Consider the following 17,476-nt stretch of genomic DNA (forward strand, 5'->3'; position numbering starts at 1 on the left):
CTTATGTGTTTTCCAGATTGCTGGAATATGTGTATATATATATATATATGCGCCACACAGACACACACACACACATATATATACACATATATGACTAACTCACAGAACTAGTTTTAACCACCTTCTTTCCAAGTTCCTTACAACATATCATTGTGAAACTTATTTTAAGCATTTGGCCACCAATTAAAATGAAGAGAATGTGAATCTTATTTTAGTATCCTGTTTGAGTTGCTAACCATTACCAAACAAGAGCTTAGTAACCTAAAAAGAGGTCATATAAAATGCACTTGTAAGCACTAACATGTAAACAAAGAGAACCTTAGTCTGATAGGTTATATTGACAAAGATTCAGAGGCACATCAGGGCCTAGCAGGTGAGAGTGTCAGGATTGATTAGGAATGTCTATAGTAAGCTGGGGAATACGATGATAGAAATTCACCTGGCTAGAAATTCACCATCCCAGTAGATGTTGGGAGACTCAATAACAAATCAGATTTTGCATGCAGTTCCCAGGTTTTCCTGGTTTGCTGATTTATAAGACTTTTTTTTTTTTTTGTTTACGGCTGTGCAGAGGTACAAAAAGGAAATATAAGTTGACCAGAAGTGGTTGATTTCTTCCTGGCCAGTAGGTCATATAGACCCGTGTCTGGTGAGGTGAGAAAGCCCAGCCCCCCCGCCTCACCCCACAAGTGAGATCACAAAGAAATCAGTTTGCTGAAATTTTCCCCAGCCTTACATATAAATCTGACTGATACCAGGTTTAGAAGACAGCCAAGAGCCACTTGAAGGGAAAAAGGAGTGAGTTAGCAACAGATTTCTCCAGTAGGGGGAGTCTAACTCTTTGCTGGTGTCATTGATTAGTGTCTAAAGCAGTATCTGTTAGGATTAGATTTGGCTGGATAAAACAGAGACCCAAAATATCAGTGACTAAAACAAGATAAAAATCATTTTCTCTCCCATGTACAAGATAGGGAATACCAGGTGTGATACTGTGGATCTATGATGCCATCAGGGGCATAGGTCTCTACTCTCTACTCTTTATTCTCAAGGTCACCTTGTAGCCAAAAATGGCTGCTGGAACCCCAGTCATATTGTCTGCATTCTACGCTGGAATAAAGAGTAAAGGTAAGACCAAAGGGTAAGAAAGATCCTCCCTCGAATCAATCACCTGCCTTTCAACAGCCTTCCTGGAGTCTGACCCGATACTTTCACTCATGTTACTGTCCATAGTATAGTGGCCAGATGTAGCTACAAGGGAGCCTGGGGAAAGTAGTAGCTTCTACTAGGAGGCAATTGTGCCTATCCAAAAATTGGATTCTGCTCCTAAGGAGGAAAGAGAGAAAGAAAATGCCGTGGTTAATCGGTCTTCTGCACCACACAGGTAATACTAGAAAAACAATGGCTTAAAAATTTCTCCCCTCCCTTGGTATATGAAAGTGCTTTGCAAAATTCTGAACTGTGTAGGCAAGGTAACTTGGTTTATATTGGTATGTAAGAGTTTGAAGTGATGCAAAGACAGCACACTCTTTGATGAGAGATTAAGGGAGGAAATTAGGAGTATTCAAATCATAGTGTCTTTTTCTCCCAACACGTGACTGTATATCTGAATTTATTAAAAAAAAAAAAACAAGAATACATAGTCTGGCATCTCTTCTGAGTCTGACAATAAATAAGAAAATTAAAAATGGTGAAATCATTTACACAACATATTATTGGAGTCACTTTCTGGTTTTGAGAATTTATTTAGCTGAATAAATCTATAGAAAGTTCCTGCTATGTGCAAAGCACTGTGCCAGGAAATACTTAAAATTAGCAGAATGAATAGCATATCCTATTTCTTAAAACAAAAAAAGGTATAATCCATTAGAGTATACATTCCATGAGGATAGAATATTTTGTCTGTTTCATTCTCTGCCATAACTGAAAAGTATAAGATAGTGTCTGGCATAGAATAGGAATCTAGCACGTATTTCTTAACTGAGTGAATGAATGAATCCTAGAAAATACTGATCTGCCACTTACTCTAAAAAAATAAAAATATCTTGGGAAAAAAATAAATCAGTTTGAAAATACATGTATGTCGGTTTTTAGAAAAGGAATATGTTCCTGAGGAATAGTACATTAAATCATATTTAGAGCTGACAGTTTAAAAGTGTCATATAAAGATTTATTTTCTAGAACAAATAATCATTTTATAAAGAGAATAATTACCTTTGTTTATTTGACAAATCTGGATTTTTAAAAATATGTCACATTTGTATAAGGTGGCATAAAGTCCACTTTAGTACCAAGAACAGAACATGAATTAAAACTAACTCGTACTTTTGCCATATCAGTCCTATAAAACTATTTTTTCTATTAGAAATTTATAGGCTTAGTGAATTGATGGGTGAAGTAAAGTTTTTTAAAAACTTTCTTCCTCCATAGGATGCAAATTAAGCAAATAGTCCTAGAAACTCCCCTTTCTCCCTCATGCTCTACATCCAATCTGCCAATTTTATATTCTAAATGTTTTTTAAAATTTCTCCTCCTTACTACTACTACTGCCATGCCCGGTTGGAAACCTTAACATCTTCTCTGAATTTCCTCTGTACATCTACCGGACTAATCTATTCAGAATACACATTAGATGATATTATTCCTCAGTTAAAACCTTTCCATGACTCCCTAACAGCTAATAACAGTCCTTACATGGTATGTGAGAGCCTTGTGACCTGGCCTTGTTTATTTCGCTATTGTCTCCCATAATTCTCTGCCATGCATTTTACAACAGCAAGATTGCTTTAACTAATGCTCCCTCAGAAAGTGAATCCCCAGAGGTGGCTCTGTGCTGCTTCACTGTGCTTCTACGGCATGCTGGGCATACCTCTGCCATAGAAATTCTACGTTACACTTTATGCAAAGGACCTAGCATGGTGCCAGGCATCTAGAAGGTGCTCAATAAATAACTGATGAATTGAACCAAGCTTTAACAATTGTGATCTCCAGAGAACACTAGTTTGGAAGTTTTACCAGATGGTTAATATAGTTGTTATTTTCTTCCACTATAAAGCAAGGAATCTCCACGATTCCCCAGAGCTATGCAGCAAAAAAACACTCTGAACCATTTGGCCTTACTGTACCTAGGTCCTCCTACAACTGTTTTCTGATCAAACACACCGCATTTCTTATTGGTGAAAAATGGGACTTCCTAATATGTCCTAATGGAAATATTAAAAGAGTGGCTAGGTAGTCAAAATGAGTTGGTACTCTTGATTTGTGGCTGTATGGATTTCTGAGATTAATTACATTTGGAACATTTGCATTGCTTGCTAGCTAAAGGAATCCCATTTAAAGATTAGAAATGCTTAACTAAGCACAGCTTGGAGAGAATATAAAGAATCAATTTTTGTCATTAGTCTCTACCTCCTGTCCCTCCCCTAAATGTAATGAAAACAACAAATGAAAAAATCAGAGATCCTCAACCGACTTCCAATCATTTGAAAAGGTCAAATGGGGAGGGGGGAGGGATAGCATTAGGAGATATACCTAATGCTAAATGACGAGTTGATGGGTGCAGCACACCAACATGGCACATGTATACATATGTAACAAACTTGCACGTTGTGCACATGTACCCTAAAACTTAAAATATAATAATAAAATTTAAAAAAAAGAAACAAAGGGGAAAAAAGTAAAAAAAAAAAAAAGTAAAAGAAACTGGGAAAATGCATGTTTAAAATCTATTTTAGAAAAACAAACCATAATGTCCTTGAAGGCAGCCATCATGTTACAAGAGAAAGGAGAATGGGCTGGGCAGACACAAGTTCTCACATTAAAAATAAGAGCTACCATTTTCTGAGTCCATACTCTGTGCCAAATCCTGCATTGGGTGCTTTGCACGTCCTGTAAGATGAGGAGCCTTGGGCAGGTCACTTGACCTCTGCTTTATTTATTTATTTATTTTCATTTTTGAGAAGGGCCTTGCTCTGTTGCCCAGGCTGGAGTGCAGTGGCACAATCATGGCTCACTGCAGTCTTGACCTATTGGCTCAAGCGATCCTCGTGCCTCAGCCCACAAATATCTGGGACTACAGGCATGTGCCACCATGTCTGGCTAATTTTTGTATGTTTTGTAGAGATGGGATTTCACTATGCTGCCTCAGCTTCTACTTTCCTTTACCTTATTGGAAGTGAGGACCCTGAGTCTGGGTTCTGGAAGGGGAAAGAATCAACTCCCAACCCCTCACCTCCTCACCCCCGGTGGCTGCCCAGGTTGAGTTGTTCATCTGCTGGAAGAACTCCACATGTATTTGTGACCCTGTTGGAGGCTTTTTTTTTCTTTTTGAGACGGAGTCTCACTCTGTCACCAGGCTGAAGTGCAGTGGCGCGATCTCAGCTCACTGCAACCTCTGCCTCTTGGGTTCAAGCAATTCTCCTGCCTCAGCCTCCTAAGTAGCTGGGATTACAGGTGCCTACCACCATGCCCGGCTAATTTTGTGTGTGTGTGTGTTTTTAGTAGAGACAGGGTTTCACTATGTTGGCCAGGCTGGTTTCAAACTCCTGACCTCAAGTGATCTGCCCACCTCAGCCTCCCAAAGTGTTAGGATTACAGGCATGAGCCACCGTGCCCGGCCTGTTGGAGGCTTTTCAACTGGGTGTTAACCCACACTCCTGGAAAGGGTGAGGAGAGAGAATTCTGGGAGGGACCAAGCGTCAGTAGAGGAGGTGGTTGGCCTGGAGAGGGCATATTCACCAACCACTGCAGAAGGGAACCTCATCTTGCCCTCCTGAGTAAGCAAACTCCAGGACCTCAGCAGCTGTCTTTCCTCCTGAGCCTGCAGGAAGCCAGGCCCTTGGGTGGTGCCACCACAAGCCTTCATTGGTGCTGCACCAACCTGGCTGCCTTGGTTGAGGATTGGTCCTTCCCCATCCCTAACCCTACCCTGTCTCTGGCAGACAGTGACACCAGGTAATATCTTTAAACCGTCACTCATGGTTGGTTGCTGGTGGCAGTTTATGGGAGTCAGATTATCAGGGTAGAGGCTCAGGGTGTGTGAAGTCGAATATGTGAAAGTAAAGCACTGCCTTGATGGGCAGCTTATGTTTAAACAGTGATACCAGTAAGCTACTTTTTAAAAATTTTTTAAATTTATTTCTTATTTTTATTGAGGCAGGGTCTCTTCTGTTGCCCAGGCTGGAGTGCAATCTTGGCTTACTGCAACCTCTGCCTCCTGCGTTCAAGTGATCCTCCCACTTTAGCCTCCTGAGTAGCTGGGCCCACAGGCACGCACCACCACGCCCGGCTAATTCTTTTATTTTCTGTAGAGATGGTGTTTTACCATGTTGCCCAGGCTGTCTCGAACTCCTAAGCTCAAGCAATCCACCCATTTTGGCCTCCCAAAGTGTTGGAATTATAGATGTGAGCCACCACGCCTGGCAAGCAAGCTACTTCTGAGTGCCTGCAGCCTAGAGGATTTTTTTTTAATTATTTTTTTATTTTTTAGTATTTATTGATCATTCTTGGGTGTTTCTCGGAGAGGGGGATGTGACAGGGTCATAGGATAATAGGGGAGAGAAGGTCAGCAGATAAACACGTGAACAAAGGTCTCTGGTTTTCGTAGGCAGAGGGCCCTGCGGCCTTCCGCAGTGTTTGTGTCCCTGGGTAGTTGAGATTAGGGAGTGGTGATGACTCTTAATGAGTATGCTGCCTTCAAGCATCTGTTTAACAAAGCACATCTTGCACCGCCTTTAATCCATTTAACCCTGAGTTGACACAGCACATGTTTCAGAGAGCACGGGGTTGGGGGTAAGATTATAGATCAATAGCATCCCAAGGCAGAAGAATTTTTCTTAGTACAGAACAAAATGGAGTCTCCTATGTCTACTTCTTTCTACACAGACACAGTAACAATCTGATCTCTCTTTCTTTTCCCCACATTTCCCCTTTTTCTTTTCAACAAAACTGCCATCGTCATCATGGCCCGTTCTTGATGGTCGCTGTCTCTTCGGAGCTGCTGGGTACACGATATTTAATATCCCTTGTGAGGTAGACAGGATATTACACAACCCTTAGATTCCAAGCACAAAATGATAATCCCTAGTGAAGGGGGCTCAGAACACCTTGCTCTTCCTTCTCATCCTTGCTTTTCACCACAGTCAGCTGAGAATACCTGCTCCACACAAAACTCTGATAATGGACAAGAGGACAGAGAGCAGGCAGAGCTGGCAACCAGTTTGTCAGAACAAGGCAGAGTATTCCATGGGAGATATATCGGGCAAAACCCTGAGCTTGGAAGTTATACTTTTTGAGTAAATGCATAAGCATAATATCCAAGTAAGAGACAGACAAAAACTGCAGACTATATTGTTTTTACCATAAAAAACATGGATCATAGAGAAGTGAATTCCCCAGTGACTGAATTATCACATTCATGATCACATTAGTGAAGCTAAACGTACATTACCAGATGGGAGACTCTAACCGGTGTGGCTCTCAGTTCTCTTCAAACTAAAGTAATCCTAACCAAAATCCAAAACAGTTTATGTGGTGTGGGAAAGGGATATAAAACAAAATAATTTTAAGGATTATAATAATTATTATAGAAAAACAAAGGTACGAGAATAGCTAAGAAGTTTTACATAAGGATAGCAATGAGTTGGAACTTGATAAATCAGATATATTGAGGCTTGGTTTTGGTTAAAATAATTAAAACAGTGTGGTATTGGCATTACATAAACAAGTTAATGAAACAGAAAGTGGAGGAAAAAAATGGCCTAACCATGTAAGAATTTAGTGTATCGTAAGTAGCATTTCAGATTGGTGGGGTAAAGATTGAGCAGATAATGGCTGAGGGCACAACTTCCCAGAATTCTAGAAAGACTTGAATTGTGGAACCACACATCACTTACCATACTGAGGTAATTCTGAGGTGAATCAAAGATGAATTCTGAGATGAATCAAAGATAAAAATGTAAAATAAGTAAAGTTTAGGTCAATATGTAATTTAAGGACTGAAGAAGGACTTATTAAGCTTAGCATTAAGAAGAAAAACAAAAACTAGAGCGATAGATTTTATAATCTAAAATTTACATTTTCTTTACGTCAAGAAATCTCACTTCAAAAAGGCAGGCAGTAAACTGAGAAAAATATTTTCATCACACATGACAGAAGGTTAATATTCTATCTATCTATCTATCTATCTATCTATCTATCTATCTATCTAAGCTGTTACAAATCAATAAGCTAAACAAACATACCAATAGAAACGTGAGAAAAAGATGTAAAAGGAAAAATCAGAAAAGATAATAGGATCATGATTATTTAACGTGGAACATGAATCAACTTTACTAGTAATAAACAAAATCAGTGACATTGTCTAATTGGCAATGAATATATTAGTTAATTAATTAATATCAGTAATGTGGGCTTAGGCAGAAAAGGGCATTTTATACATTGCTGATGAAGAGGTAAACTGATATGAAGAACAATTTTATCATAAAAAATTTATATCAAAATTAAATGAAAATGGGTAGAGATTTTGGCAATGATTTAGCTTTAGAAATGTTCTTTATCAAATTGTTGTTTATAATAGAAAAGAAAATGAAGGTAATTTAATTAGAGAATATTAGATAAGTAAATTGGGGCTCTTCCATAATGACACATCAATGTTGGAATATCATAACAGAAAGGTATTTGTGATATATGGTTGAGGAGAGAAAAATAGAAAGTGTCACCATTATATGATCCCATTAAAAGTTAAAACATTTTTAATTTTCATAAGAGTAATACATAATTATATTAAAAATTCAAACAATGAGAAGTTCATCTAGCCAAAAGCAAAGGACCCTATAATCAGACCCTAGATTCTGTTTCCCAGACATAACCATGAATTCATTGTTTACCATTCAGGTGGCTTCTGTCAAACCTTTTTCTTTGTGTATACAGGCAGTTGTATGCACACATACTCACTGTCGCAGGATGACTTTGCAATACTCTTGAGTATTTCACAGACAGACAATTTCTGTTATTCCTAGTCCCCTACATGTCTTAATTTAACAAAGCACACTTTGCACTAGGAGTGAGAAAAAGATAGAAAAGAGAAAAGAATGAAAGAAAGGAACAAGAGGAGGGCAGGAGGGAGGCTGGAAAGAGAAGGAATGGAAGGCAAGGAAGTCAAGGAATAGGAAGGATAAAAAAGAGCCTGGTTATTGAGATGTTTTCAACAATGATCAAGAAAACCTAGAAACAGAAACATTCACTCATCTCCCTTCTTTCCCTGGTGCTCCTGGAGTTTTGGAAGTTACAGATAATGTGGGTCTTACAGTGATTACCCAGTGGCTTTCATTAGTTGATATTTGAATGTTTAACCAGTCCTGCAGCCGGGCACGGTGGCTCATGCCTGTAATCCCAACACTTTGGGAGGTCGAGGCGGGAGGATCTCTTGAGCCCAGGAGTTCGAGACCAGCCCGGGCAATATAGCGAGACCTTGTCTCTACAAAGAATATAAAAATTATCTGGATGTGGTGGTGCCTGCCTGTGGTCCCAGCTACTCGGGAGACTGAGGTGGGAGGATCGCTTGAGCCTAGGAGGCTAAGGCTGCGGTGAGCTGAGATCGTGCCCCTGCACTCCAGCCTGGGTGATAGAGCGAGACCTGTCTGAAAACAAAGAACAAAACAAAACAAAACAAAAACCAGTCCTGCATTCATGGGATAATTTTTATTGATGAGATCGTCAGTGATAATGATGTATAGTTGAGCCTAATGAAAAGATAATGAGGTATGTTACACCAACACCTGCCTCTCTTGAATCAACACTTTGGTGTGAGCGTTCTGACCTCTGGAGAACAGTGATTCTCAATCTCAGCAAGCATTAGAGTCACCTGGAGACCGGGTAGTAATTAAGATTCCTGGATAGTATTCCCAGAGATTTTGATTTAGTAGGTTGGAGGTAGGTCTGAGAATCCATATTTTTAACAAGTGTATGAATGACGCTAATGCTGTTCTTAAATTATGTAATACAAAAAAAAGCACTATTGGAATAAGGAAAATTCTTCTATATACAGCTGCATGCTTATAGGTACTTAGTGTTTAAGTAAATGCAAGAAGCTGGTTAACAATATGTGGGCATCTGAAGGAAATTAATGTGAAATAGACTTTTCACTCTTAAATCTTTTTTGAGCTGGGTAAAGTGTGCTAGTATTATCTATTTAAAAAGCAAATAAATACATATTTTTCCCAACTCCCAATTAAATATAAATGAACATACCTTTTGACCCAGCAATTTACTTCCAGGGAAATATACCACAGATATATGTAAACATGTGCAAAGGACAAACTTATTCATCACAACATTTTTTTCCAAGCAAGAGGTTAAAAAGTTAAAAGTCCATCAACTAGTAAACTGGTGAAATAAGCTATATATGTTTGCCCAATGGAATAATATGAAACCATAAAGAAAGAACATAAACTAATAATGTACTGATCTGGAATAACCTCTACGACATAATTTGAATGGAAAGATGCAGAAAGGAGTATATATTATGCTAATATTATACAGATAAGGAAGAAATATATGTATATGTTAGCATACATATGCATAAGCTATCCTGGAATACAAAATGATTGATATCATTGGTTGTCTCTGAGAAGGGAAAAGGATGCCAGGCATCAGGGTTAAAGAAAGAATTTTTATCCTATACACTTTTTTGTACCTTTTGAGTTATGTGACTATGTTACCTAGTAAATATTTTTCAAAAACTACTTGGTAGATATCTTTCCATTTAAGGAAACAGAGTTATCTAATTTTTAAATGACTGAATGATAGTGCCTTGTATGGCTTTACATACATATTGATGAACTCTTTGAATGTTTCCAGTTTTTCACTATTGTAAATATCCTGGTGGTGAGTATACTTGAATATATTTTTAGACATATGCACAAGTATTTTTTAGCAGAAAATTATTAGACTTATTATGGTAAAAAACAAAAATTAAATGTTGATTGTTATAGCTATATTAAGGTCATCTTTCGTTGTTATTGCTACTTGTAACAGCTTATTGGATGTCAGGAAGTTTTAGAGGTCTCTGACAGTTCCAGATTTTAGCTGTCCAAAACACTTTTTCTTCCCCTAGTTTTCAGTTCTAGAATTCTCCTTTCTTGTGGAGAATCTAATTAGCATGTTTTGGAAGGGGCTAATTCTGCCTTACCCAGTTCCAGAGATGGGCATGTGACTCAGGCCTGGCCAGGGTATGCCATCCATGAAGCTTTAATGATTTGTTTGTATTTGGATTTGTGACCCAGGCTGAGCCAATGAAAATCATCCCTAATGTATTTTACAGTAACAGTTGGGATAGACAGTGTGTTTTCCTCTGAGGTTCCTGAGATTCTTGTACATGAACCTGGAATGATTAGTGACCATCCATATTACCTGGATATGAGACAAAATTTTTAGAAAGTGTTGGTAAGAGATAGATGATAGATAGATAGATAGATAGATAGATGATAGATAGATAGATAGATAGATAGATAGATAGATAGATAGATAGATAGATAGATAGAGTGAGCTAGATTAGATAGACAGAAAACTAGATAATGCCTTGATGGCACAGTTTGAGTCCTGAATGAGTTGTGCCAGGAGACACATGCACAACTTATATATATATATATATTTGTTGTTGTTGTTGTTGAAAACCTCATTCTTTACTGGTCATATATACTATAGATATGTTCCCCAGTGTGCTGCTTGTCTTTATTTTTGGTTATTTTTGCTCGACAGACATTTAAAAAATTTTTACATGGTAAATTTGTTCATCTTTTCTTTGAGGTTTCATTACCCCCTTTTAAAAAAATCTAAATCTGATTTTTTAAAGACCATAGCTATTTATTTTTATATTTTCAACTTAGACCTTTAGGTCTAAAATTGGAAATTAATCTTTGTTGTGGTGTGAGGCAGATAATCCCATTTTTAAAAAAAGAGTAATACATTATATAAATGTGTGTATACACACATATACATGTTGAAATGATTGCCTCTGACTTTCATTGGTTGAAGGTGTAGCCGAGTACCCCATTTTTAAAAGGAAAAAAATGATTTTTTTTTCTTTTTCCTTTTCCTCCACTTCCTACTTAGCTCTTTAGGAATGCAATTATAACCTTTACCTTCTCTCCATCAGGTATGGCAAGCTTATCTATGTGTTTACTTAGAAGTTGCAGAGACCAAAACTTGAAGCAAATCAGGCCCCTCTGGAACTCTCACCCACTAAGAGATTGCCTCAATTTACAACGTAGCTGCCTGCCATGGCGCCAGCCAGACCACATGATAGATAAGACATCTGAAGCAAGTCACACAGACCCCGCACCTCCTCCCCTCCTCCCCATCCCCCCTTTAAAAGCCCTTGCGTTCTGCCCTGAAGGCTGAAGTGGTATCTCAGGGCAGGAGCCTGTACTACTTCCCCTCGGGTAGCTCTTGAATTAAGTCACTTTTTTTTCCCACCAGAACTTGCTCTTGTTATTCAGACTCTGCAAGCAGTGGATGACTGAACCTGAGTTACAGAGGCATTACAAGGAGGATTTTGTTTTCTTCTTAGGTTTAGTTGTATTTTCTAATATTTCTATAATAAATATGTCTTACTTTCATTAAAAAATACTGTAAGTTACTTTTTTTGGAAGATCTATAAGAGATCACTCAGATTCAAGGTTTATACTAAGCATGAAGAGATTGGGTTCTAAGTATATTTCATATTTGTCTAAGTATCTAGGTATATTTAGTTTTGAAACGTCCCTCAGAATTTGTCATTTCCCTTGAAAGCTGTTCTTTTTTATTTCCTATTTCATTGTGAAATTACTCAGTTAAACCAAAGCCCAACATGTTTTGAATAAATAAATAAACATATTTCTTCCCCAAGAAATATTTCAGGAACAAGGGTGAGTATTAATAAACTATATGCCACAGGGAGTTAGTATTATTTTCTTCATCTTGTTTTCTAATTATGAGTATATTACATTTTAATGAATTAATTTATCATACTATAAATATCCCTTTCTGTATGCGTGTGTAATATGGTAGTTACTTCTCTCATTATAAATAATTTTATTCTTATGCTGGAGAATATAGTGTATACTTATCAAGCAAAGCAAAGTTTACCTGATTCTGCTGAAAAATGAGACAGAGTCTCAAGGAAAAGCGTGTAAGCATTGCAATTTATTGAAATCAATAGAAAAATTATTCTGCCTGATTTATCTTTATTTAAATGATATCACTAAAAGATACACACAAACATGACAATGTGTATTTTCTGACATTAATGATGATAGCTGTGTAAATTTAAATCATTTCATATCACTAAATTTAGCAATGATATTTGAGATTTAAGTGAACTGTGTGTAAAGATATGTGAAACAATTCTATGCCATTCTAAAGTTGTTTGTATATCAAAATACCCTTTTATCTTTCTCTTACCAAACATTAATTCTTAAAGTAAGTTTTACTATATGTATATGCTGCTTTGCAATGTTATTTTGTAAGCTGTATTTTATTTTTGTGCCAGGCTATCACTGTAGGCCTTGGTAGATGCTGGTGCTAGCCTATGGAATCAGACTAATGTCCAGTTTCTCAGCTTTAGGACATGAAGTTCAAGGTAACAATTAAAGACTGTACCAGTTCTCTAAGAACCTGGGACATTAATTTAAACAAACAAATGGGGATAGAATTAATCTTTTATTCCCCAAAACAACCTACAATTGAGATGGAAGGTGCTGGTCAGATTTCCACAGAAATGCACAAGCATTGAGCACTTGGATGTGTGACATTGAAGCTCTATGCAGCGCAAACCCCACTGATGACTCTGCAATGCTGTCTCGTCACTTAGTATGGATGCATGAAAAGACCAGTTGTAAGATATAACCCATTTTGCAAAGGATTCTAACATTTTTCCTTTTATAGTAAACAGGCTCTGAAAGAAATTTTCTAGAGCTTTATTCAAATCTAAAGGCTTTACTAATCCTCCTTGAGTAACTATTCTGCAACAATTCCCAAACAATCACAAACTTTCATAAGGAGCTAGAATTACAAAGAGAATTCGTATCAGAAGACACTTATGTCTTCCAAACAGAACCTCTACTTTCAAAGAGATGAATTACTATATGCAGATTTATATGTAGTAAAAGCCAGTAAAGTTTATATATATATATATGAATATATATATATATACATACGATAAATCATTGTACTATAATTCTTTTGACAACTCCACATCTAGAGCTATTCTTCTACTAGGACTACCATCTAAAACAAAACTGCTTTCCTTTATTCTTCTATAGCAAGTAGGAGAACAGACATAAAACATAACTGGAAGCTGTGATGCTCCAAAAATATCACAGGATCGGATGACACGAAAACCTTCACCAAACTTGGGACCATGACACCATTCACACCTGGATGTGCTGAAATGGAGGAAACAGAAAGTCAATATTTAATAAATTTTTACTAAAGACTCTGTGCTATGCAAGACTCCAAATAGTATAAAATACGGCCCTTATCTTCATTGAGCTTACCAGCTAGGTGAGTGCTACCCATTAAGTGAAAGACTAAATGCTAAAAGAGCTAAACAATAAAGTAGGTACATGTATAATACAATCCTAGCTTTTTAAAACAGAAAGGTATATATGCATAACAAGAAAAAACTCTAATGATAGATCCCAAATTGAAAATAGTTATTATTCTTGGGAAATGTGATCACAGGGGTTTTATGTTTCTTTATAATGTGTTTCTTTATTTTCTAATTTTTATAATAAACGTTATTTTTTATGATACAAAATAAATATATCATTTAAAAAAATAAAGGTACTATCATAACCTAGTATGGAATTAGAGTCCATAATATATTTTTAAATGGTTAGAAATCAGTTAAAAAATATTAATCCGTTAGTACATTAACATTAGTACAGGCATAGACTATTCACAGAAGAAGAAAAAATGAATGTCAAGAGAACATAGGTAAAGCTTTCAATCTCCCTAGTAATCGGGGAATACAAAACAAAATAGCAAAGAAATACCATTTCACAATCATCAGATTGTAAGAATATGTTTAAGTATTTAAACAAACTATAAAACCACTGGAAGAAAACACAGTGGAAATGCTTCAGGACATTGACCTAGGCAAAGATTTTATGGCTAAGACTTGAAAAGCATAAGCAACAAAAATAAAAATAGACAAATGGGACTAATCTCGAATTAAAAACCTTCTGCACTGCAGAGGAAAAATCAACAGAATCAACAGCCTACAGAATGGGAGTAAATATTTGCAAAGTATTCATCTGACAAGGCACTAATGAATATATGAGGAACTTAATTCAACAGCAAAAAAAAAAAAACCAATCTGATTTTAAAATGATCAAAGAATAGATATTCTCAAAACAAGACATATAAATTGGCCAATAAGTATATGAAAAAATGCTCAACATCACTAATATTTAGGGAAATGCAAATCAAAACCATAATAAGATATCTTACCCTGGTGAGAATGGCTATTATAAAAAAGACAAAAAGTAAAAAATGCTGGTAAAGACGCAGAAAAGAAGCAACTCTTACACACTTTCAGTGGTAAATGTAAATTAGTACAGCCATCATAATGGAGGTTGGCGGTTTCTCAAAAAACTAAAAATAAAGCTATCATACTATCCAGCAATCTCATTACTGGGTATTTATCCAAAGCAAAGGAGATCAGTATATTGAAGGGACATCTGCACCCCCATATTTATTGCAGCTCTATTCACAATCGCCAAGATATGGAGTTGACCTAAATGTTTATCAACAGATGAATGGATAAAGAAAATGTGGTATATACACACAATGGAACACTATTCAGCTATAAAAGGAATAAGATATTGTCATTTGTGGCAACAGGGATGATCCTAGAGGACACTATGTTAAGTGAAATAAGTCAGGCACAGAACGGCACTCATATGTGGAAACTAAAAACAAATTGAGCTCATGGAAGTAGAGAGTAGAATTGTGGTTGTTAGAGGCTGGGAAGGGTAAGAGGAAGAGGAGGATAGGAGAGGTTAAAAATGGAAAAAAAATCACAGGTAGATAGGAGTTTTAGTGTTCTATAGCACTGTAGGTGAATATAGTTAACAATAATTTATTGTGTATTTTCAAAAAGCTAGATTTTAAATGTTCACAACACAAAGAAATGATAAATAAGGTGATGGATATACTAAGCTGATTTTATCAGTAGATACTATATACATGTATTGAAATATCACCCTGTATGTTACAAATATGTATAATTATGTGCCAACTAAAAATAAGAGAAAAAAATAAAAACAAGCAAAAATTTCTATCATTCTTATGCTCAAGGAAGTCAAGGTAAAAATCTGTGGAACATGAGTCTTCTGACCTCATTCTCAATGGAAGTGGATTCTCTGTCTGAGGTGATACAATGTGGGTAGAGAGACGGAGAGAGGCAGACAGCAATGATAAGTTGTACAGGACAGAAAAGACATACATAGCTGCTAATTGACAGGGCAGCCATTGGAGTGACAGCAGTAGCTGAGCTTAGAGTGACTTTAGTGCAAGCCTACAGCTGAGCTGCAATCCAAAGAACTCAGCAAAAGTAGGACAGTACCGAAATTTTCAGTAGCTAGAAATTCAGGATTAAAGCCAAGGGCAGACACTGGAGGATGACAGTGGTTGGGTGACAAATCCCTCCCTCACTGTTCTTATTTTTACTAATATCACAGTCATCTTTGATGAGATTGAACCCTTAGTCATTTTTCATCCTGCCTCTCTCACTCGGCTCACATACCTAGGTATGTTAATTTTACCTCCATAATTTGTCTTGCATTTCCTGCCTGTTCATACCCATACTTATTACTTTGGATCAATCCTCCTTACCTGTTATGGACATGAGTGTTTTAACTGACCTCCACCCAGCCTTCCCCTGCACTAGTCTATCTGTGACATACTGCCAGGTCTATTTGTGCTATTTGGACTCAGTGACTCTCAAGGCCTGAAGAAAAAAACTTCCAGTGCCTTCAGTGATCTCCAATGGACAACTAGCTAACTCCATTTATTTCTTTTTAGCTCACTTCTTGGTACTTTTTTTTTTTTTTTTTTTTTTTTGAGACAGAGTCTTGCTCTGTCACCCAGGCTGGAGTCCACTGGCATGATCTCAGCTCACTGCAACCTCTGCCTCCTGGGTTCAAGTGATTCTCCTGTCTCAGCCTCCCAAGTAGCTAGGATTACAGGCATGTGCCACCACGCCCAGCTAACTTTTGTAATTTTAGTAGAGACAGGGTTTTGCCATGTTGGCCAGGCTGTTCTTGAACTCCTGACCTCAGGTGATCAGCCTCTTCCGGCTCCCAAAGTGTTGGGATTACAGGCGTGAGCCACCATGCCCAGCCACCGCTACTCTTTTTTTTTTTTTTTTTTAAGGCAGATTCTCACTCTGTTGCCCAGGCTGGAGTGCAGTGGCACAATCTTGGCTCACTGCAACCTCAGCCTCCTGAGTTCAAGTGACTCTTCTGCCTCAGCCTCCTGAGTAGCTGGGACTACAGGTGCCCGCCAGCACGCCCCTCTAATTTTTTGTATTTTTAGTAGAGACAGGGTTTCACCACATTAGCCAGGATGGTCTCGATCTCCTGACCTCACGATCTGCCACCTCAGCCTCCCAAAGTGCTGGGATTACAGGAGTGAGCCACCGCGCCTGGTCCACTACTCTTTATGGATGTTTTGTTCTGGCTGAATATTTATTTTTCTCTTTGTACACATCCCTCTTTTCCCATTTTGTTTCCTCTTTCTGGAATGTCCCTTGAACACAAGACATAGTTCCAAATTTTACTGGTCCTTCAAGACCCTTCTCAAATACTATTTCATCCCTGAATCTTTCCCCTATGTCCCCAACTATTTGTTATCAGCTACTCCTCCAGCTGCTTTTATTTATAATTCACTTGTATCAGTTTTTATTTACATGAAAATGAGTCCTTGTAAAATTTCCAAACAATAAGGAAATATATAGAGAAAAACACAGAGATTCCTGCTTATTCCTGTCTTCAATCACTGGAACTCCTCTCCCTAGAATAACTAAAGCTCTTCGCTTGGGTTGTCCCCTCCAGCTCCTAGATACGTAACTGTTTCTTACAAAAATGGAATCTTTCTCACATGTGTGCACCCTCACTGTGTGTGTATGTGTCTGTGGGAACAATTTGCTTTTTTTACTTAATAAAATGTCTTGGACAACTTTCCATGTCAAAACATTTTGTTTTACTTCATTCTTATTAATAGCATCATAATGTTTTATAGTATGAATATGCCATAAGTTATTTTACCACTCTCTGACTGAGGCAGATTTAGGCTGCAGTTATAATCCCTGTATCTAACTTTGTGTTTACATGTAACTATTTCTATAAGACAGATTCCTGAGATTTAAGGTGCTATTTTAAAGTCTAAGAAACTGTCAAATTGCCTTCCAAGAAGCTTTCACCAATTTATAGTA

At 37.3% G+C, this 17,476-nt stretch overlaps 1 protein-coding gene across 1 annotated transcript in view; it reads right to left on the minus strand.

Annotated features, from left to right (window-relative positions):
- Positions 1 to 12,181: 12,181 nt before the first annotated feature.
- The window catches only part of LRRC63 (leucine rich repeat containing 63), a 65,637-nt gene continuing 60,342 nt past the window's right edge, over positions 12,182 to 17,476 (minus strand). The window contains exon 11 of the mRNA XM_055359614.2: positions 12,182 to 13,421. Coding sequence (XP_055215589.2) covers positions 13,208 to 13,421 — 214 coding nt within the window. The 3' untranslated portion in view covers positions 12,182 to 13,207. The remainder of the gene's footprint in view (positions 13,422 to 17,476) is intronic.

This window comes from Gorilla gorilla, chromosome 14 (genome assembly GCF_029281585.2).
Source record: "Gorilla gorilla gorilla isolate KB3781 chromosome 14, NHGRI_mGorGor1-v2.1_pri, whole genome shotgun sequence".
Classification (NCBI taxonomy): Eukaryota; Metazoa; Chordata; class Mammalia; order Primates; family Hominidae; genus Gorilla; species Gorilla gorilla.